At 30.0% G+C, this 23,311-nt stretch overlaps 2 protein-coding genes across 2 annotated transcripts; one reads left to right on the top strand and one right to left on the bottom strand.

Moving 5' to 3' along the window:
* Positions 1–15,542: 15,542 nt before the first annotated feature.
* K444DRAFT_660852 (uncharacterized protein) lies at positions 15,543–16,901 on the top strand. The gene is made up of 2 exons (XM_024886511.1): positions 15,543–15,920; positions 16,006–16,901. Exons 1-2 carry the CDS (start codon positions 15,586–15,588, stop codon positions 16,607–16,609), a joined length of 939 nt encoding a protein of 312 aa, XP_024740851.1. The 5' UTR covers positions 15,543–15,585; the 3' UTR covers positions 16,610–16,901.
* A 208-nt stretch (positions 16,902–17,109) lies between these two features.
* Positions 17,110–19,430, bottom strand: K444DRAFT_555904 (HET-domain-containing protein). The gene is made up of 3 exons (XM_024876722.1): positions 18,755–19,430; positions 17,792–18,695; positions 17,110–17,704 (listed from the first exon to the last, which is right to left on the bottom strand). The coding sequence occupies exons 1-3, from the start codon at positions 19,102–19,104 to the stop codon at positions 17,531–17,533; spliced, it is 1,428 nt and encodes a 475-aa protein (XP_024740850.1). The 5' UTR covers positions 19,105–19,430; the 3' UTR covers positions 17,110–17,530.
* Between the last annotated feature and the right edge of the window lie 3,881 nt (positions 19,431–23,311).

Genomic DNA, 23,311 nt, shown 5'->3' with positions numbered 1-23,311 from the left:
GTATAAAGGTAACTTTATAGCTTTTCTTTCTATTACTAGTAAATACTTGAAATATTTTAAGTATTTACTTATTAATTCCTTTATCTTATATACTATAGTATCTAATAAGAAAAATTATAACTATTATAATAAGGGTTCTAAATCTTATATATTAGTAAGTTCTTTAGCTTTAATATTTATTAAAGCTAATGCGATTTCAGATTTCTTGCTATTTATTAGAGGCTTATTAGTTCTAGGAAAATATTATTATAACTTTTAAGAAATTTCTTAAAGTATATCTTAAATAGTATTATACTAATAAAAATAATACTATTAATTAGGTTTTCGAAAACTAGAAGAACTCTAATAAGCTTCGGAATTCTTTTTCCTGTCTTAATAAGGCAGATAATAATATTATTTAGGTTAGTATCCTAAAAATAAGTTTTTTCTAATATACTTAGATACTTATTAATTTCTTAAAGAAATACTATAATATTTATTTTTAAGGTATTAATCTTATTATTAAGCTTACTACCGAGATTACTAAATAGTTTATTACTAGTACTTTAAGTACTAATAATATAATATTTATAATTATTCGAGATCTGATTTTAGAAATTCGGGCCTTTTATAAGGTATATATAGCTATTATAAATTTCTTACTTACTTCTTTTAATATTCTTAATACTAATATTATTATAGTATAACTATATCTTATTAAAAAATAAGCAGATTCCGGAAAGTATTAGCTAATTCTTTATTAAGTTCTAAATAAGGCTAGTATTTAGTATTCTTGCTTTAGAAATTAGGAATTTATAAGAATTAGAGTTTACTTATTTAAGATACTTATAGCTAGTTTATCTATAATAAACCTTTCTTAATTCTAAATCTTTTTCTAATAATTTAAATATAATTCTTATAAGCTTTAATAAAACCCTAGAAAACCTTTATAAATAAAAAAACCTAGAGAAAGAATATTTCTATTATTATTCTAGGCCTTTTCTTGGCTATTTAGGTCCTCTCTTTCTTTTAAGTAGCCTTTTTCTTAATAGTTTAGAATTCTTTTTAATCTTAAGAAATTATTAAAAGGTGATTTCGGATTTTAAGTTATAGTTTTAGTTATATAATTTTAAAAGTTCTTTAGAATTTTCAAGGTTAGAAAAAGTAAATAATTAGATATTATAATCTTTAGGCTAGGCTTTCTATTTAATTAAATACTATTACTTCTTACTTTTATTATTTTATTAGTAATTAATAATAGCTTCTATTTTCTATTCTTATTCTTTATTATTATTTACTAATTCCGGAAGTTCTCTAAAGAAATATAAGTATAGCTTCTAATTCTTTTTTACTATATATTTTTTAAAGAAAGAAATATAGAAAGTTAAATATAAATAATTATATATATTTAGTAATTCTAACTTATATATTAAATTACTAATATATTTAAAGATTCTAAATAGACTTATAAATTTTGGCTTAAGCTTTTCTATTTTAAGTTTAATGTTTTTTATTAATAATATTATCCAGGCTTCTTTAAAATAGTATTAAACTAACTAGTACCTATTATAATAGGTTTACTAGTTATTTTATATATAATACTATAAATTCTTAAGCTTTTTCTATTTTACTTTAAGGGTTTCTAACCTCTTATATATAACTAATACTTTTTTTATAATTCTATCTTTAGAATTCTATAAAAATTAAGAATAATATCTATAATATATATTAAAAGATATATTTTATAAAATCTAATATTTTGAATTATTATATATAAATTCCGTAAAAAATAAATAAAGAATTCGGAAATAAAGCTTTATAGAATAGTATTTTAAAGCAAGAAAAAGTATTTAAAACATTATATTATAAATATAAAGCATTTATTAGAAGTAATAAAATAATTAGTAAGATTATTAAAATAAATTTCTAGTTTATCTATATTAGCTAAACTAAATAGAAATAGAGTTTTTATAAGTATAATATATAATTATACTTACCTAATTAGTATTTTTATTATTATAGATTTAATAGAAAATATAAATCTAATACTAAACTAGATATTAACTTAATCTTTAATAATTTCATTAAATTAAATACTATTATTAGTCTGTTATAAAGCTTAGAATTAGTTAGAACTAGTAATTAAAAATCTAGAAATTCCGATATTAATTATAATTCTATAAAAATAATAAATATTATATCTTAATATATTATTAATTATAAATATCTAAATATTCTTTATTTATTTAGTAAGCTTTAAGATATAGTTTTTACCTATTATCTAGTATATAAAAGAAAGAAATATAAGATTATTTATAAGAGTATTAGTTATAAAAATAGCAGAAATAGAAGCTATAAGAGTAGCTAGAAAGCTCTTAATAGAAATAAAATAGGAATTAGAATAATATTTTTTTCCTTTATTTATTTCTACTAATAAGGCTTTAAAAGTATTATTTACTAGTTTATTCTTATTATTCTTATTATCTTCTTTTTTTAAAATTTAGTAATATATTATATATAAGTATTACTAAAGTATTTATTAAAGTTATAGATATTTCGGGATCTAAATTAGTAAATATTTCTATTCTTAAATTAAGCCTTCTTAATCTTTTATTTCTTTAGTATATACTTTTATAAATAATATTCGGGTTTCTTATATATAAAATATAACTTCAAAATATAATTATTATAATTATAGAACTTAAAGTAATTATTACAAGTTCCGAAATTATAGCTAGATTTATATTAATAATTTCCGAATAAATAATAATTTAAAGGATTTTAAGAATAGTATTTTTAATTAGTAAAGAAAATCTAGATATTAATCTATTATTTCTTTTTATAGGTAGTAATAGATAATTAGAGCTTATTAATAAACTAGCCAAGATTATTAGAAGAATCCGAGATTATATATTAGTATACTAATAAGCTTTAATAAGAAGTAATAATCTTATTATATAAGAATTTAGTAGTTTATAAAGCAGAAATAAGGCTATATTATAATTTATATAGGTTATTAATTAGTATTTAGATAAGCTTAAATATCGTTTTTTAAAGTCTTTTATTATTATAATTATTAAAATAATAGTATTCTATTTATCTAAATTTTAATAATAGTAACCAGGGCTTTTAAAGAAATTATAAATATTTATATAGGCTTTTTTATATATATATTAAAAAAGCTAGTTATTATAGAAATAGTCTTATACTAGTTCCTTTAATATAATAGAAAAAGCTCTTACTAATATCTTTTTTAAAAGCTTTATATATTAGTAAATATTAAGAAAAATATTAAGTTTATAATTAAAACTATTATTAGTTCTATTATATTTCTATATTTTAGAATATATCTTTACTACTTCTCTAGTAAGCTTTCTAGTAATAATAATAGAAATCGACTAAAGGTTCTTTAGATATAATAGATCTAATAATAATAATAAAAATAGAAATAGTAAATAATTTTAATTTAGAGAAAATAAATAGATATCTTAATTTAACTAGCTAATTAACTAAGAATATTTAGTTCTCTTTTATCTAGTTTCTTCTAAAATAAGATAAACTAATATAATAGATTTCTTTAAAAGATCTATTCTAATTAGGCTATTTTTAATAATATTAGCTTTATACTAAATATATATTATTTTCTTTTAAATAATATTAAATAAGAACTATATTATAATAAGGTATATATAGTTTTATTTAATATAGATACTATTATATTAAAAGTATTTTCGAAAAATTTATAATTTAGTATAATTATATTAACTAAAAATTATATTACTAAAATTCTTAAAATTATTCTTAAATAAATTCTATAAATTCTTATTAAAAGTTCTATATAAGATATACTAATATAGCTTAGTATTTAGATATTTCTAAAGATTTATTTTTATAGTATTATTAGTATTAATTCTATTTTTCTATTTTTTAATTAATTTCTTTTTCTTTTTATTATCTATACTAAATCAAGTTTAGTTTCTTTCTAGTATATATATATATACTTTATAATAAGAGATATTTAAAAGTAAGATAATTTATAGTAAATTTATAAAAAGAATTTAGTAATAAAAGTATCTAGATATCTAAATATCTAATTTAGATATTAGATTTAAATATCTAGTTAAGATATTAGATATCTAATTTAGATACTAGATATCTAGTTCAGATACCAGATATCTAATTAAGATACTAGATATCTTAGATATCTAGAAATATTAGAGTATTAAAGTAAATATTTTATTCTTAAATATTTTATTTATAATAAGAAATTTAGGAAATGAAATATTATAATTCCGGATAAATCTAAAGCTTAAAGAACTTAATTTAATAAAAAAACCGAAGTTATAGTTATAATTAAAAAGCTTTAAGAATATATATAAGATATATATTTCAGAGAAAGAATTTTATAAATATAGGTATTATATAAGTAAAAGAAATAATTTCTAAGAAAGTAATTTTAGGGCTAAAAGAAGTTAGTTTTAAAGAATAATAGAAGTTGAATAAATAATTAAATAATTAAATAACTAATTATTTATTAATTAGTAAAAGATAATATTTTCTCTTTAGGCTACTAAATACTTTTCTGGAATTAATAGTAATTCCCTCTTTTAACTAGAAGTAAATTACTTGTTTTAGGCTATTAAATACTTTTCTAATTAGCTAAGTCTTTCTCTAATCTATAAATACTAACTAATTAGTATTAGTTTATTAGTAATATATAATATTATTATATAAATATAAAAATACTAATTATATTAGTTAATAAAGTTATTATTCTAGAAATAGAGATTATAATATTATAGTATTAATATATAATTCCTAAATCTACTAAACCTAAAGAAGTCTAGTTTACTAGTTAAGTTACTAATAGAATATAAGGTTATATAACTATATCCTGTATTTTATATTCTATTATCTATATCCTATATCCCGTATTCCATAACTATATATATAACTTTTAAAGAAATAGCTATACTAATACTATAGTAAAGAATTATTAATTATACTTTTTTAAAAGTATATACTAAAATAAAATATAAGATATATTTCTTTAAAACTTAATTATTATTAATATTAAATAAGATATTATAACTTTCTATAAACTTCTAATTATTTTATAATACTTTTATAAAACTCAAATAGCTAGTACTAGTTATTAGATAAAAATATAAGAATATATTTTTAGAATTACTTTTATTTTTATTTTTATTTACTAGAACCTAAAGCCTTTAAATATTATAATATTTTAGTAAATATATTAGACTATATATAGTTTATTATAGAATATAATAAAGTATTAATAAAATATTAATTATTATTTATAATAGTATATAATTAATTTAATTATATTAAGATTATAAATAATTCTTTATAATATCTTAATATTTGAATTAATTATATTATAATTCTTTAATTATTTAATTTAAAAGAATTTAATTTTAAATATCTTAATATATAAAAGAAAATATAATAAGAACCGAATTAGTTAATATTTAATTATATAAGAAAGCTATATTTTTATTAATTCTATAGTAATTTCTTTATAAGAAAATATTAATATTATAAATTAATTATAATAATATAATTAAAATAAGGAAAACTAACTTTATTTTAGATAAAATTATTTTTATATTTATAATTAAATAATATATCTAATTCTATTTATATTATATATATAATAAAGTTTCTATTAATAATAATTCTTATTAAATTCTGGAAAATAGTTATAATTAATATAATAAACTAAAATATAATATATTTTCTTTTATCTAATATAATCTTTTATAAATAAAAGTATTATATTCTAAAAAACTAAAATAAAAAGCTTAATTCTTAATAAGATATATATATATAAAACAGAAATAAGAAATAATTATAGAACTATATTATTAATATTTAATTACTAGTTAGCCTATATTAATTATATAATAAAAGTATTAAAGTTCGGAAAACTTATTAATATAGGGAATTAGGCTTAATATTATAGAAGTTATAGAAGATTATTAGTATAGCTATTTCTTTAGAAGTTATATATATAGATATAAGATATAGAATATAGGTAATAGAATATAAATAATAGAATATAGAATATAGAATATAGTTATATAACCTTATATCCTATTAGTAACTTAACTAGTAAACTAGATTCCTTTAGGCTTAGTAGATTTAGGAATTATATATTAATACTATAATACTATAATCTTTATTTCTAAATAATAACTTTACTAACTATATATAAATAGTATTTTATAATTTATATAACGGTACTATATATTACTAGTAAACTAATACTAATTAATTTATATATATAGATTAGAGAAAAACTCAGCTAGTCAGAAAAATATTTAATAGCTTAAGACAAGTAGTTTACTTCTAGTTAAAAGAGGGAACTACTATTAACTCCGGAAAAGTATTTAATAGCCTAAAGAAAAAATACTAGCTCTTACTAATTAATAAGTAATTAGCTATTTAACTATTTATCTATCTATTTAATTTCTATTATCTTTTAAAACTAACTTCTTTTAGTTCTAAGACTATTTTCTTAAAAACTATCTTTTCTACTTATATAATATTTATATTTATAGAATCTTTTTTCCGAAATATATACCCTATATATATCCTTAAAGCTCTTTAACTACTACTTCGATTTTACTATCAAATCGAGTTTTTAGAGCTTTAGATTCTTCCGGAATTATAATATTTCACTTCCTAAATTTCTTATTATAAACAAAATATTTAAGAGTAAAATATTTACTTTAATATCCTACTAGATATCTAGTATCTGAACTAGATATCTAAACCAGATATCTAAATATCTTTACTACTAAATTCTTTCTATAAACCTATTATAAACTATTTTACTTTTAAATACCTCTTATTATAAACTATATATATATATATATACTAGAAAGAGCCTAAATTTAATTTAGTATAGATAATAAAAAGAGGAAGAAATTAATTAAGAAATAGAAAAATAGAATTAATACTAATAATATTATAAAAGTAGATTTTCGGGAATATCTAAATATTAAGCTATATTAGTATATTTTATATAGAACTTCTAATAAGAATCTATAAAATCTATTTAAGAATAACTTTAAGAACATTAGTAATATAACTTTTAGTTAATATAGCTATACTAAACTATAAACCTTTCGAAAATATCTTTGATATAGTAATATTTATATTAAATAGAACTATATATATTTTACTATAATATAATTCTTATTCGATATTATTTAGAAAGAAATAATATATATTTAATATAAAACTAATATTATTAAAGATAGCCTAATTAGAATAGATCTTCTAAAAAAACCTATTATATTAATTTATCTTACTTTAAAAGAAACTAGATAGAAGGAAACCAAGTATTCTTAGTTAACTAGCTAGTTAAATTAAGATATCTATTTACCTTCTTTAAATTAAACTTATCTACTATATTTATCTTTATTACTACTACTAGATCTATTATACCCGAAAAATACTTAGTTAATTTCTATTATTATTACTAGAAAGCTTATTAGAAAAGTAGTAAAGATATATACTAAAATATAGAAATATAATAGAACTAATAATAGTTTTAACTAAAAACTTATTATCTTTCTAAATATTTACTAATATATAAAGCTCTTAGAAAAGATATTAGTAAAAGCTTTTCCTACTATATTAAAGGAACTAGTATAAGACTACTTCTATAATAACTAGCTCTCTTAATATATATATAAAGAAGCCTATATATATATTTATAGTTTCTTTAAAAGCTCTAGTTACTATTATCGAAATTTAGATAAATAAAATACTATTACTTTAGTAATTATAATAATAAAAAACTCTAAAAAAACAATATTTGAGCTTGTTTAATTACTAATTAATAATCTATATAAATTATAATATAACTTTACTTTTATTTTATAAACTACCGAATTCCTATATAATAAGATTATTATTTCCTATTAAGGCTTACCGGTATACTAATATATAGTTTCGGACTTTTTTAATAATCTTGGCTAGCTTATTAATAAGCTTTAATTATCTATTACTACCTATAAGAAAAAGTAATAAATTACTACTAAAACCTATTTTATTAATTAATAATACTATTCTTAAAACTATCTAAACTACTATCTGTCCGGAAATTATTAATATAGATCTAGCTATAATTTCGGAATCTATAATAACTACTTCAAGCCCTATAATTATAATAATTATATCTCGAAGTTATATTTTATATATAAGAGACCTAAATACTACTTATAAAAATATATACTAGAGAAATAAGAGGCTAAGAAGGCTCGATTTAAAGGTAGAAATATTTACTAATTTAGATTCCGAAATACCTGTAACTTTAATAAATGTTTTAGTAATACTTATATATAATATATTACCGAATTCGAAGGAGAAGAGAATAATAAAAGTAATAAGAATAAACTAGTAGGTAATGCTTTTAAAGTCTTACTAGTAGAAACAGATAAAAAAAAGAAATATTATTCTAATTTCTATTTTACTTCTATTAAGAGCTTCTTAGCTATTTCTATAGCTTTTATTCCTACTATCTCTATAACTAATACCTTTATAGATAATCTTATTTCCCTTTCCCTTATATACTAGATAATAGGTAAAAACTATATTTTAAAGCCTACTAAATAAATAGAGAATATTCAAACATTTATAATTAATAATATATTAAGATATAATACTTATTACTTTTATAGAATTATAATTAATACCGGAGCTTTTAGATTCTTAATTACTAGTTCTAACTAATTCCAAGCTTTATAATAGACTAATAATAGTATTAAACTTAATAAAACTATTAAAGATTAAGTTAATATCTAGTTTAGTATTAGATCTATATTCTCTATTAGATCTATAATAATAAAAATACTAATTAGGTAAGTATAATTATATATTATACTTATAAAAACTCTATTTCTATTTAGTTTAGCTAATATAGATAAACTAGAAATTTATTTTAATAATCTTACTAATTATTTTATTATTTCTAATAAATGTTTTATATTTATAATATAATGTTTTAAATACTTTTTCTTGCTTTAAAATACTATTCTATAAAGCTTTATTTCCGAATTCTTTATATATAACTTCTATTTTCTTATAAAAGTCGAATTATAATATCTATATTACTATTTTAGTTATCTATCTATTAGTAAGCTCTGAAATATACTAGAATAAGCAGGCTATAATATTAATATAGAAGCCCTTAAATATTTTATAAAGTACTATAAGTAATACTAGAAATTCGGATAATTACCGGAATAATTCAAGTTTAACCTAAAAGATAATATTAACTTTAACTATTTTATTATTATTAATATTTTCTATATTTCCGGTAAGTCTATATTTTATATTATTAATGAAGGTACTTGATATCAAGCTAGCTAATAGCTTTAAAATATTAGTATATTATATACTTGGGATACTCTAAAGTAGTATTGAATTAATATCTATTTAGGCCTTTTTAATTAAATCTTAGTAAATACTAGAAAGTAGTTTACTAGTAAGAAATTCACTTAGCTTGCAAATACTATAGAAACTAAGGTTAAAATTGTTCCTATAGAAGCTTATAATTCTATTAGAATTATAGAATACTATTATAACCCGATTTAATATATTTATCTTATTATTATAGCCGAAATTAATAGAATTAATAAGAATATTATATTCTAAATAGCTTTTAAGGCTATTAATAATTCTGCTAGATCTAATAGTATTATTTCAATTCTCTTAGTTTATAGTATTTTATCTCGAATAACCGAATATAATACTTTATTACTAACTATATTATAGTAATTAGTAGTACTTAAGAAAGTAATAGTAGAAATTCAGAAGCTTCAAGCTAGTAGCTATTAATAGAGAGAACTATATACTAGCTTTACTATATAGTAATACTACCTTCTATTTAACCTCTATAAAGCCCTTTTATATAGAAGATATTAAGGTTATTACTAATAACCCTAAACCTGAACCTGAATCTGTTTCGGAATCTTATAATAAAACTAAAAATAATATAGGTATAATTCCTCTTATTATTTCTGCTATTCTACTAAAGTATAATAGAGGATATTCTTATAAGAACCCGGATATTATAATATTTCTATAGAATAATAACCTATATAAGAACTTCTATTAAGTTAAAGTTACTAGCTTTTTAGAAAAGGATATATTTAAGGTTACTTTTAGATCTCAGATACTAAAGGAAATATATATTTTTAATTCCCGGTTTATTAATAAGATTAAGAATAAGAGTATAGAGAGAGAGTTTAAAAAGTCGAGACTAGTTATCTAAACTTATAATAATAGTAAGAAATATATAGTATTAATATAATTATTTAATATTTAATATATTAGCTAGAGAATTATTTTTAGTATTACTACTATAATAATAGATATTATAGAACTATATTTATATAATATCTTATAAGCTTATATTTAATTAATAATCTTATTTAATTATAATTTTTATATTAACCTATTTTATAAGCTTACTAGAGAGCTAAATCTGAATAATAATTCAGTTCTAAAGGTTATAAAACTACTATATAATATACCGGAAGCTAGAAACTACTAGTTTAAGACTTATTATTCTTATTATATTAATAAGCTTTCTATAGAACAGTTAACTTATAACTCTTGCCTTTTTTATAGTAAGTAACTCTTCAGAATTATTAGCCTTTAAACTAATAATATCCTGTTTATTAAAACTAATAATTTTATAAAAGCAGAGTAACTAAAGCTCTATAAGGCTAAGTTCTTAGCTAAAGAGTATAAATACCTTACTTCTGACTATAATCTCAAGTTTAATAGAGATATTATCTATACGGATACTACTAGAATTACTCTTATATAGGAATACTAGTATAAAAGCCTCCGAATTATTTCTATAAAGAATACTATTATTACAAGTAATAAAAACACTATTTACTAAGATCTTTCTATTAAAAACCAATATATTACCTAATATACTAGAGAAGTATATATTATATTAGTCTATTAACTAGAAGCTTTATATAACCTATTAATTACTATTTAAGCTATTAAACTTTCGGAAACTAATATAAAGGTATTTAATAAGTATATTTAATAGTAAATTGAGAATTCTGCTAGAGAACTAAGATTTATAAAGCTAGTAAAGAAGTTCTTATATTTAATCGTTTTTATAGATGCTTTATTTACAAATAATAGAGATCTCTTCTTCTAAATCGGATATATTCTAGTTCTAGTAAATAGAACTAGATATACTAATATTATTTATTAGTTTTCTACTAAATATAAGAGAGTTATTAGAAGTATTCTAGCTTTAGAACTTTATAATATAGCTTACGGGTTTAATATAGGTATTTCAGTTAAATCTATAATTAATAGAATACTAGAAATAGAACTATTACTAGTAGTCTATATGGATTCGAAGTTATTATACGAATATCTTATTAAATTGGGAACTACTCGAGAAAAGTATCTAATAATTAATATAATATATTTTTACTAAATATATAAATAATAAGAGATTATAGAAATTAAATAGATTAAGGGAAAATCGAACCTTACTAATTCTATAATGAAATCGAAGCTAACAAATACCCTTAAGTACTTAATTAATATAAATACTATATAATTGGATATAGAGAAATAGATTAAGTATAAATAAGACAGAAAATAAATATATAGAATAAGAGAATATTATAGAAAGGGAAGTTATATATAAAAGGCTATAGCCTTTAGTATATAACTAAAACCTCAGAAGTAATATAAATATATAAAATGTTTGAGAATCTGGTACTAGGCCGGATTAGGGAATTTGTATGTAATTAGAGAAAGATACTATTTTTTGTGTTTTTTAGAGAGTTTCTAGTATTAGTATAGCTATTTCTTTAGGAGTTATATATATAGATATAGGATATAGGATATAGGTAATGAAATATAGGTAATGAGATATAGGATATAAAATATAGTTATATAACCTTGTATTCTATTAGTAATTTGATTACTAGACTAGACCCCTTTAGGCTTAGTAGATTTAGGAATTATATATTAATACTATAATACTATAATCCTTATTTCTAAATAATAACTTTACTAATTATATATAAATAGCATTTTACGACTTATATAATAATACTATATATTACTAGTAAACTAATAAAAATATACTATTATTAGTTTTTAAATACGATTTCTTTTATATAATTTAGTAATTCGAATTTTAACTTACTAGCTATACTAGATATTTATAGAATAGACTATATTATTATATTATTATAGGAGATTTCGAGTCTAGTATCTTAAAGTATATATATATATATCTTATAAAAAAATAATAGAAATCTTCTAGTAAGCTATTAATTAATTTTTGAGTATTAATTTTATATTTTATAAACTAATTAAGTAGCTATACTTTCTTAGAACTTGATTTTTATTTCTAATATATAATTCTAGATATAATTAATATCTGCTAGTTATTATTTAATATTTACTTTTATAATTAATTATTTCTATTCTAGTATATAGTAAAACAGATCTATATAGATGCTTTATTTAGATAAGTCTTTTTTAATAATTAGATTAAGATATAATTTACTAGATAGTTATAATATAAATTAATATATAAAGTAAAAAATAAGGAAATATATTTTAGTATACTTTAATAATATTATAAGACTAAGAAAAGAATTATAGCTTATATAAAACTAATAAGAGGCTTAATAATTTCTTTTATAGCTAGTATAATATAACTTAAACTTATATTTTATTTATATTTAGTATTTATATTTCTTATAATAATAGCTAAAATATAATTTGAAATATCTTATTTATATTAATTTTTTTTTATATTTTTAAATAATAAAAAAATATAAATTAATAATTTTTTTATTTATATTAAGTTCTTTTTATTTTCTTAATTAATATAAGATTATTACTAATAAATTTAATATTTTATATTATATTATTTATTATAATATAAAAAGAAAAGAATTTAATTTACTAAAATAATATTAAAAAGTATTTTTAAAATTAATCTTATAGAACTTTATTTATTATAGAATTAATTTTATAATAAAGAAAAGTTAAATCTTAAATTTATTTAGTAAATAAGAAATTATATACTATAGTATTAATATTACAGAAATATAGTATTATAGTATAGAAGCTATAGGTATAGAGAATAAAACTATTTGTAAGGCTTAGTAAAAAACATACCTTAAATAAAAATAATAAATATATATTATATCCAAGAAGGCAAGTATATATATAGAATTACGAGATAGTATATAAGAAATAGGGTATTATATAGAAAAACTTACAGAATTAACGATTTTCTAATATAGGAGATTAGGAGGGATTAAATAGTTCTCTCTTTATATAAGCACCTATTCTAGGGTCTGCTCAGAGAGGGTACTTATATATTCTAATCAGAGTTGGCCTCCTGTTATTTCCCCTTTGGGTGTACACCCATATTTTAGGAATGCTACGCGAGCAAAACAGGGATGTTACAGGGATTGGCAGGGGCACACTCCTTTTGTATCTATTTGCCGTGAAAATCGCACTCGTGCGCAAAACGTGAGAGTGGTTTTACTTCCTCTGCAGGAACAAGAATGAGTTTAGAATAATGTCACGAAACCGGGCTCTGGGCTTAGAAAGCAGGTAGAGTGGCTCTTAATCCGAGGATTCTAAACTAAGGAGAGAAGCTCTGAGTACAGGAGCTTTGGTGTTCTAAATACTAGCCCCAGCCGCATGCGTCATCACGGTCACGTGACGCTGAATTTACCAGTGAAGTGTTGAACTAGCTAAAGCAATATAGCTATGGTCACGTGCTTGCAATGTAAACCAAGTAAAACGTACTGAATTGACTGCTGTTCTACAGTGGTAAGTAGCCTGTATATATAGCCCTGAACCCCCTAAGTCACATGCACTAAACCCCTAAACCAGAGAGCCTTATACTGAACCATTCAACCTCAGCTGAACTGATTTAGCCTCACAGGGCATATTATGCCCTGTATCAACCTTACAGGGCATAATCTACTCAGTAATAAGCCTATGGCTTAAGCCCCATTAGTACACAGCCCCTAAGGCTCTGTTCCAGGGCTTACTAAGCCTATTAGGGGCCTCAGGCCCCTAATTTCAACATGAAGCGGTAAAGCGTAACAGTAGTATTTTGGAGAGGTTGCCAATAAGGTAAAGTATATAATATTTCTACTATTTTTTACTATATATATATGCGATATGAAAATCAGAGAATTTCATTTATTAATTATAGTATAAACTCTATATAAACTGTAAAATATTTTTCTTCGATTTTCACCAAAATTCCGAAAATTGGTATTCTAAAAAAAATGACCGTATTGCTGATTTTTGACCGTATCGATGATACGCACTAAACCCGCAGGGACGCAGGGGCTTTAGTGCAAGTCTTGACGCACGATGAAGGCTTTCTTTTTCGGCTATTCTTTAGCTCCCGGTACGTGCACAAAAGGTGGGCAAGACGCACGTCCCTCTGTCCCTTGTAATCGCTTAGGAAGTATATCCTCAAGGATATACGTATGCTTCCTGCACTTAAGGTATACGTATGTATACGCTCCTGTGAGGCGCCGAACGCCGTGCCCCTAGCCTATTAAGGTCCTAATATTAGTAGAGAAATAAGCTTTAGAACTCCCAGAACTAGCGCTCTGTCTAGTTGCTAAAGGATTGTCAGTTTTGCTTGCGGTGCAAAGGGGACTTGATGGGCCATATATATTGGGGATTCTGCGCCGATGTTTGTTGTTCAGACCATGTTTCTGTTCATTCATGCTGGGAATGTGTTTCCGAGAGGTGGTGTGCTAAAGGATGTCATGTTGGATGAGAGTTACATTACTTTGAATCGGTGGGAGGGTAATAAAAGTCAGAATGGGTCGTGGATGATGACCTTGTGGAGGTGTGTTAGAAGCTGATGGTATGAACAGTATGGTTGGTGGGGCCTGAATTGCAGTTCGGAGATGGGGACATTTATTTTGAATGGTTCAAGAAGCTTTTGAACTTCACGGGCCACCCTTGATAACTGAAACCCCTCAATATCTGGAAATTGAAGTCGAACCAATCGCAAATCATGAACGTGATTCCCCACACTGTTCAAGATCGATCTTTCCAGCGACTACTCGGCGTCAAGGGACCCAATTATCTTAAATTGACTCCAAAGATCCTCTTTCTCGGGTTGACTTCATTGAGTCTGGCGTTCACATTCAAATTTTGGTAGAGCTTGATCTCCTGGCGCTTGCCCCAGCGGCTAGATTCTGAATTTAGGGCTTTGAGTGGCTGAGCTGGCCAACAGTTTCGGCAAAGAACCCTCTCTCAGGGCCGAAACTTCCCCCAAAGGGATTAGACTCCGGTGAGGATGCTGTGCCGCCGCAGTTCCGGGGTAGGGGTTTGATCGCCGCAACACCTCGCGTTACGATTGGGCGCCTCGTAACTCTATCTCCCCTCACAACGTGCTCGCATGTAAAATGTGTTTCAAGGATTCAAGCTGTGCCTCCCCTAACATTTCTTCTGCCTTCCAGCATCATCATCTTCTCCTCAATCTGTTTTTGTCAATTAGTAGTAAAGCTTGACTTCAAGATGGCAACACGTGCGGCAGAAACCAAAAGTGGATTAACTACGAGCTGGGTACCTTTAACGACAGCAGGACCAACGTTGTCACCAGAATGTGCATCAGCTATTTATTTGAATCCTCAGAACAATGCTTCAATAGGAGCGTTCGACCCATGGTATGGCCAAAATGTCAACACGGCGCTGAAGTGCCAACCGGATCAACAAACAACATGGTGGGATCAGTCTGATCTCGCAGCTTCTACACTCTGGAATCTAGGGCCCCTGGCATGTCCAAATGGGTATACGACTGCGGCAACACAGAGTATGAATCTTCTAAGTACAATCTTGGCATGCTGTCCAAAGTAAGTTTTAAATTCTACTCAGCGTCATTTGAATGGACTCGAAAGTTTCAAAGCAGAAGCGCCCCACGATTCTAACGAGTGTCAGGGGCTATGGTTACCAAAATGTCATTGCACCAGCACCTGCAGCAAACGAATGTTTCTCAACCCTGACAAATGGCCAAGTCATCACACCCATGAGCTCTTCAGAAGGGTCATGGGCACCAACAACGATGACTATAACTGGGACGGGATCCGTGATCCATGGTGTCCAAATCAACGGCTGGAACTTTGCAAGTTCGTCAACCAAATCAGGTAGTGTAACACAAACGTTTGGATCAGCTGTGAGCGGCACAACAAGTTCGCCCTCCTCCAGTGGCACCGGCGGATCGAATTCAGATGGGGGAAATAATGGGGGACTTAGCAGTGGTGCCAAAGCTGGGATTGGGATCGCGGTTGCCATAGGTGTTATTGGAATTTGCTGTTTCGTGGCTGCTTTTCTTTTCTACCGGAAAAGGAGAAACATTCCCAGCAAGAGACATGAGGATGCCAGCACTCTGTCGGATTATTATGCGCAATCTCCAACGGCTCAATATGGAGGGGTTCCGAAAGTTGAGACGTACAGAGACACCCAACATACAACGCAGCACTATATGGCACTCGCTGAAGTCTCGAGTGAGTCAAGACCCGCGCCTGCTGTGGAGATTGGATAAACGGCTTTCTGTGACCTGTGGTATATAGAAGATTGGTGGACAGAGCTAGAGCATAGGGGATTGTGGTTCAGCAAGCGAGCATTTGTTCTTTTGTGGGGGCAAGGTGCATTGGGTATTTTGCTTGATTAACTGAGCAGTCTTGGAATCGAATTGGCGTTTCCGTCTTATAACTCCCCTCTTCTTGACCAGTGCTTGACGGCACATACCGGAATACCTTTTCTCCGGATTAATCAAGCAGCGTTTCTGGAAGCAATTTCAAGGTTAAAGTATCTCATAGGGACAATGAAGGGTCTGCTTTTGCACTGCTGCGGCTCAGATTTCCTCCACTTTCCACTCATAAGCATCTTTCTTTCCTTTCCGTGTCTAACCAGTTCTGCGCACGAGCCCAATGGCCCTTTTGAAGTGCAAAAGAAAACTGCTCGGGTAGGCATTAGGTTGCTTGGACCTGCTGATTGCCTCAGCTGCAGAAAGTACCAGGCAATTTCCAACAGATTTAGGAAATGCCCAAAGCAATTCGCATTCTTGCTCTTCAACCCGGCACAGCTGACAAAAAATTTGTAGGCCCATCAACTTTACTCTATGAGAAATCTTTCCAATTGTGCATCGGATTTACTCTTTGGACAAGGTCGACATCGGTGCCCCATCGGTTTCAAATCTTCACACAAATGTCCGAGTGCTTCGCCACCCATTACGCCATAGGCATAGCACTCGCCAATAAGACTGTACCGATTTCCTTGCTTTCGAAGTATATGGAGTACGGGGGCGCCAACCAAGATGGCGACAATGTCCCTAGGTGCAGCGTTGACGAAGGTTATGCGGCCAACGTATACAAGAAGGAGGACAAGATTATTGAAATGAAGCTTGATTGTTGTGTTTTTCTATGGAAGCTCCAGCTTCCTTAAAACTCTGGAAATTACATCCCTACTTAAAAGTGGACCACAGAGCGTACGGCCCCTGATTTTCGACAAAGATTGCATCCGGTGAGCGTACTCGGCAGTAGATTCCCATATCTGGTGCGTAAGAGACGGCGTTTTTAAGAAGCTTACTCGTGTTTCTCCGTAATTTCGATGATCGTGTCTCCCACGTCCCAATTAGCTTGAAAGAGATTAAAGTCAGTTTTAGTGTCCATCACTCAGGTTTTTACTTGATGGCCCCAATTATCTAAAGATGGATTTAACTTACCAATTGCCACCATTGATTAAGGGTAGGGAGAATCTTGCCTTCCGATATTGGTGCCTGGACTGGACACAATTCTCCAAGTGACTCAACTACGTCCAGGTTGATTCCAAGACAGCTAAGCTGAAGGTGATCAGTGGAAATATGGAGTCCGCAAGCAACGCTGCCACCAGCGCCATAAGGTTCAAGGTACATATTCGATAATCCTAATGAGGTCAGGCCCGGATCTTGTTGCCAATCAGGAACCCATGAAAGAAGAGAACTCCGAGGACGGTCGTGAGTATTGATTGCTGCCACTGCTGAAAGGACTTTGAGGGATTTCACTCGTGACATAATGGATGAAGCCACATATTTGTAGACAATATCGATAGATTGAGTGTAATCTACCATCACACTCAGCTCATCCTCAGGTGAAAGAAGCCCAATCAGCCCGTAGACTTTGTCCCGAGGATCCGTAGCGCGACTTAACCTGGTATCGTGAAGTTGTTGTAGTAGAGAGGAGCGTTTGAGCGCTATAGGATCAATGGACAAAGTTGGAGGAGGTGCAAATGAGGATCGGAGGTTTTCGACGTTAGCAGCCCACCAAGCTGGAATACAGGCCCATGGAATACATATTGACCCGCAAATAGCAAGGGCATGTTCTGCCAACGCAACCTCTTGCAAAACCCAGATCCGGTTAAACCAAGGACGACTTTCTAGAAAACCGGTGAATATCTTCAGGCCAAGATGCTGAGAAGAGAACCGCTTCGCAAAACATTTCATCACTGTTGTAGTATCGCGGCCGTCGGACTCTCCCAGGTAAATCAATACCCGGTTAGCTCTTCTGTAGATAGTGTCCATCATGGCAACTTGGATCGATTTCTCTCTGTCATCCTTTTGGTTGATACATACAGCGTCGATCCATAACAACCTGCCATTTTTTGTTAGCTATTTGGTGGTTGTAAATAGTGTAGTGCTTGTTAGGAATACCGTATGTTATCATGAAGTCTGAAACGACGCAATAAGGCTGCGACATTAAGAGTGATATCAATTTCACGACCGGAACAAGTGACGGGAAGGCAATCTGTTTGGTCTCCCCATGTGTATGATACGGCCTCGTAGAAAGGTAGGCTTTCAAGTTCTGTCGAAAATGGCACAAGGTCGAAGGCGATAGGATCTTCCCATTGTCCCGGGAAAAGGTGAAGAAGTCGCGAGTCACGATGGGCAATGGGGTGGTATGTAGGTGATCTGACCACCGTCCGACGCAAGTTGTCCTGTTTTGCAGAGACATCCTGCGTGCGTCCTCTGAGAAAGGCCAATATGTCTTTGCGCGATGGCATTTAATATGTCCCAAAAAAGATGAGCACTTCAAAACCCCTAATGATAAGGAGTTGCTTTTGGGTACAGCAGGAATCCGTGAGCACGCCTCCGAGAGTAACCTAGATGTCCTTGTGATGCTTTGTGCCTACAGCAGTCGTGAATGCGCTGATTTCGGTTTAAAGTCGAACGAGGCCATGAGAGATGTTGAGTTTGATTGAAAAGGTGTTTGAATTGGCCGTTCGTATTGGTTGACGGACCTGAAATTGATCTCGGTCACGGAGCCGACAGAAATGGATATCTTGATATCGGCTTCTTCGAAGATTTACTAAAACCGGGCACGAATGGCTCTATACTATTAGGATCATGGAAAACGACTGATAGAAACAGCTTGATTGGAGGTTTAATTGATGGATGTTAACTGTGTTGTCTAGCTAAGGAGAGCTGAAAACTTTGAAACCTTAGTACAGACAGCTGACTAAGCACAGAATGACGTGTTATTAACACACACAGTCGTTTGTCAACGCTCAAGTATGCCTTGCTCATCTATCGTAGTCCCGGAGAGAAATCGAGCAGGTCTAGGAGGATCTACAATAATCCAACCGAATTCAAGTTCGTCGACTTTCAGCCTAAGTAAATATGCTCGGCAGCCAGCTGGTTAGAGATACACGTTTTAATAAGCATTATCTCAATAGTTCTCTATATCTCGTGATCACTAGGGTACCTTAGACTGCTATGACTACTGATCGCGTTTTTGTAGAACTAGTCAGCACACAGCCTCACTTGCTAACTGACTGCCAATAGCACTACAACTACCTCGATGCTTTTACAGAATTACAAACCTGCTTAATTAGGTCATCGGCCGATAACTTCCTGTTTAAGAGAGGACGAAAAGCTCATGAACGGGCAAGCCAAAGAATTAGACTAGGGCAATGCTTCCAATAGCAAACTTGCCGTCACATAGTAACTCGTTCGCGGCTTCGGTAGCTACACATCATCATCGAAATCCTTCTCATTCACTTCCCTGTCTGACTTTCTGAAAATTCGCCCGGCAGATCTGGGGTGAAGTGGGTTTATGAAGCTTTTAGTTCATATCAATGCCCCACGGCTTTTGTACAGTTCGACCCTTTGGAGGATATTAAGATAACCGAGACTAGAAAAGTACATAAACAATACAATGAGCGGCTGCGGGATGAGAACTCAGTGATCAAAGCTTGCTCTAAATCCGAACTGGGATACGCCGCGCTCGGTGGTTTAGAACTAAACTGGATTTGTGCCCACACCAGTAGTGCCCCCGCTTTGGAGCGAGTTCTTCGAATTATACTATCTCGCTATTTTAAATCTTACTCAATCACTATTAAGGGATAGCAGAAATAGTGAACAACAGGAGAAGTCTTTATGTAACTGCCAACTATTTACCCACAAGGTTCGTGTTTAAGAAGAGAGCCTTGATCTTGGAAATGTGCAAGCATCTCCGACTTCTGCTCAAGAGATAACTCCACATTCTCCCACAATCTATCCCGGCAAACAAGTCAAGTTCAAATAAGCCGAACGCAGGAGACAAATACCTACTTCAAAGCTTTCATACAGTGCGGAGCTAGTGCGGCGTCAATGTCGACTTATTTACCGCGGCTAATCCATGTGGGGAAGAAACGTAGTGGAAACCTAAGCAGTGAGCGTTACCTCTTTCCAACCTCATTTGAAACTCTACGATATAGATGAGGAAATAGCTTGTATTAAGAGGACCGGAACCCTTTTTTTCAAATGGTATTCAATTCGAATTTAATTGCAAGTTTTACAAAACCAAAACCATACAAAAGGGCAAGTTGTGTTGCGCTTCCCCTATCCTTCGAAGCGAGACGCTAAATTACGCGAAAAGGGGCTCGATCACTTCTTATACACCGTGGCTTGGACATGGCTACCATCACCCCATCGCCCAAATACTGCAGCTCTCGTAGCACGCTCCCATTACTTTGGGCATTCATTATTTTCATGCATTGATATCTGCTAGCTTCGCGGGAATACTTTCTTTGATCATTCTTCTTGAACTGCCAACCCATCCCCAAGCTTGGGAGAATACGTCTTCCTATTTTTTTGTCTTTCATCGTTGCCTTAAGTCCCATTAGTTGTGTTCTAAATCCTTCACGGGTCAAATTTTCCTGCCCTTCTCGACTCGAATCGCCGAAGACTCGAGTGGATTTCAATTTCCGTAAAGATTCAAGCCGTTGCCGATATTCCAGTCACAACCGCATGATGAGCAAGGACAAGAGGAAAGAAAAGCTCACCATGCTGCGATATTGGATGCTGTTCCTGATTCCTAGAACGTCTTTAGGGGTTTAAGTTTCTTTTTGAACTCTTTGAGCCTCTCTTTGGGCTTTGTTTCAGGGCAGATCCAGTGTAGATTGATGCTACGGCCCCGGGAGAGACGGCGCTGTAGAGCTCTAATGACACAGCAAAACCACGTGCCACCCCAGACCTCTAACCACTCGATCCTCACCAAAGGTGATAATCATAACTACATAAAATATCCAGAGCATTGGAAAGGAATATACTCCTTACCGTAAATCGGTTCAGGAGGCTGTTTGAGGGGCTGGTAGCGGTAGCCGAGCCACCAGAAACGCGCATTCTGAGGGTTTTGCAGGTGGAAGCCGAAGGGGATGAACTCCTTTACTGACTCTTTAAGCCAACTATCGGATTCTTGAAGCTTCAATGAGGGGACATGGGTGGATAACAGTTAGGATGTCGTCAAATCTGACTCAGAGGCACAGAATTCGATTCAAAGTAAAACTTTGCCACCAAAAGGTCTATATGTGTTTGGACGCAAATTCCTTTTTTGCAGCTTCCAAAGCTCCAATAGGAGCATATCAGGACCAAACGAAGTCAAAGCGTGGAGAAGGCATTAAAAACGGAGAAGCACAGTAGATCCGTGATGTAACTTATTCAGTGGAAGATTTGTGCATAGAACATTGGAACTTATGCAACGACAAACTCTAAATAGCTTCGAACATTTTCAAAATGTCTCGACTGTCCCAACCCAGATCAACGACAAGGAACAACAACACGAAATCGTGAGTCGAGTCTTCCCCACAGTATCACGCCTATTTAGCCAGTAGCTCTCTTCCATGCATGCAGCCACCCCATAACAAGCCATAACTATGACACCTGCACGCTCATAACACCGCTAGCACAAATCCTCACCAATGCCAATCTCGGTTTCGGATGAGCGCCTAGAACACCCCCCAGGATCGGACTCGGAAGAAGCAGGAAACCCGATCCCTTCTCACCCCACACCTACTTTGCATGCCGCCTAAACTCGTTTGCCCTGGCCTCTGGTTGCGAACCCCGATTTGATTCCCTCGTATGGTACAGGACAGACAACCAGCACCTCGGATGCAAGTCCGGGGGAGCGTAGCGAATAGATTGCGCAAGCCACTCGATTCAGAAACTGCAATACCACGCTTGCCCCTGTCAATTTGGCGCCCCAACCTCAACATTACCTCAACTTCTCATCAGACTTGACGTTCTTCGTCTGGAACTGCCTCAGCCCGCTTGTTAGAGTAGTGTGCAGAGGCTACCGCACCGCTCCGGAGTGACTTCCATTGCCAAGGCGGAGCTTATTTCTCAACATCAAGGTTTAGAATTCAGGGGAATGGGGCCTTGCCATGCTTTGCCTTGCCTTGCATGACAAGGAGTGTCCCGTTGCCCGGGCAGATGCCGAGAGATCTTGCATATCATTTTGCATTTAAATTTCCTAGACTGTACCATACCCTAACGAGATCCTCCTAACGTGGAAGAAGGGATGAACATGCCTGAAAAGCTTAATTGCTTTGTGGAAAGGGGAAAGACAAGGAATACAGTTGCACTAACACAACCAGCGATGAGTTAAATGACATTTGCCATTATTACAGTACAGCACCAGCCGATCTGGGCACCTGGTTCTGGTTCTGACTGTTGTGAGAACGATATACCACTGTATGTCTACTATCTAAGCGCCAACGCCAGGAATGGTTCGTATACGTGTCTGTTGTTCAACCATGCGAGTGTGGGCCCACTCAATCCAAGACCGGGGCCGAACCGTGATATCCTCCCCTTCCCCTTCTCACAAATGCTTGACTTTTCCCCAATACTACATTATACAAATGCGCATCCCGTTCCTGTTCAGCCGAAGATATACAACCCCCAAGTTTTGTGTAGCCAGGCACCCGGGCTAGAATGTATGGCTCTCCTCGC

Source organism: Hyaloscypha bicolor, assembly GCF_002865645.1.
Source record: "Hyaloscypha bicolor E unplaced genomic scaffold K444scaffold_47, whole genome shotgun sequence".
Lineage (NCBI taxonomy): Eukaryota > Fungi > Ascomycota > Leotiomycetes > Helotiales > Hyaloscyphaceae > Hyaloscypha > Hyaloscypha bicolor.
This window is presented reverse-complemented; position numbering and strand designations above follow the sequence as displayed.

Bases quoted from the DNA above. Each gene is read 5' to 3' on its own strand.
- K444DRAFT_660852 (XM_024886511.1), top strand. From the start codon at position 15,586: ATGGCAACACGTGCGGCAGAAACCAAAAGTGGATTAACTACGAGCTGG. The intron at 15,921-16,005 runs GTAAGTTTTAAA...AACGAGTGTCAG, and splicing joins ATCTTGGCATGCTGTCCAAA to GGGCTATGGTTACCAAAATG.
- K444DRAFT_555904 (XM_024876722.1), bottom strand. From the start codon at position 19,104: ATGCCATCGCGCAAAGACATATTGGCCTTTCTCAGAGGACGCACGCAG. The intron at 18,696-18,754 runs GTATTCCTAACA...AAAAAATGGCAG, and splicing joins AGACTTCATGATAACATACG to GTTGTTATGGATCGACGCTG. The intron at 17,705-17,791 runs GTAAGTTAAATC...ATCTCTTTCAAG, and splicing joins TTAATCAATGGTGGCAATTG to CTAATTGGGACGTGGGAGAC.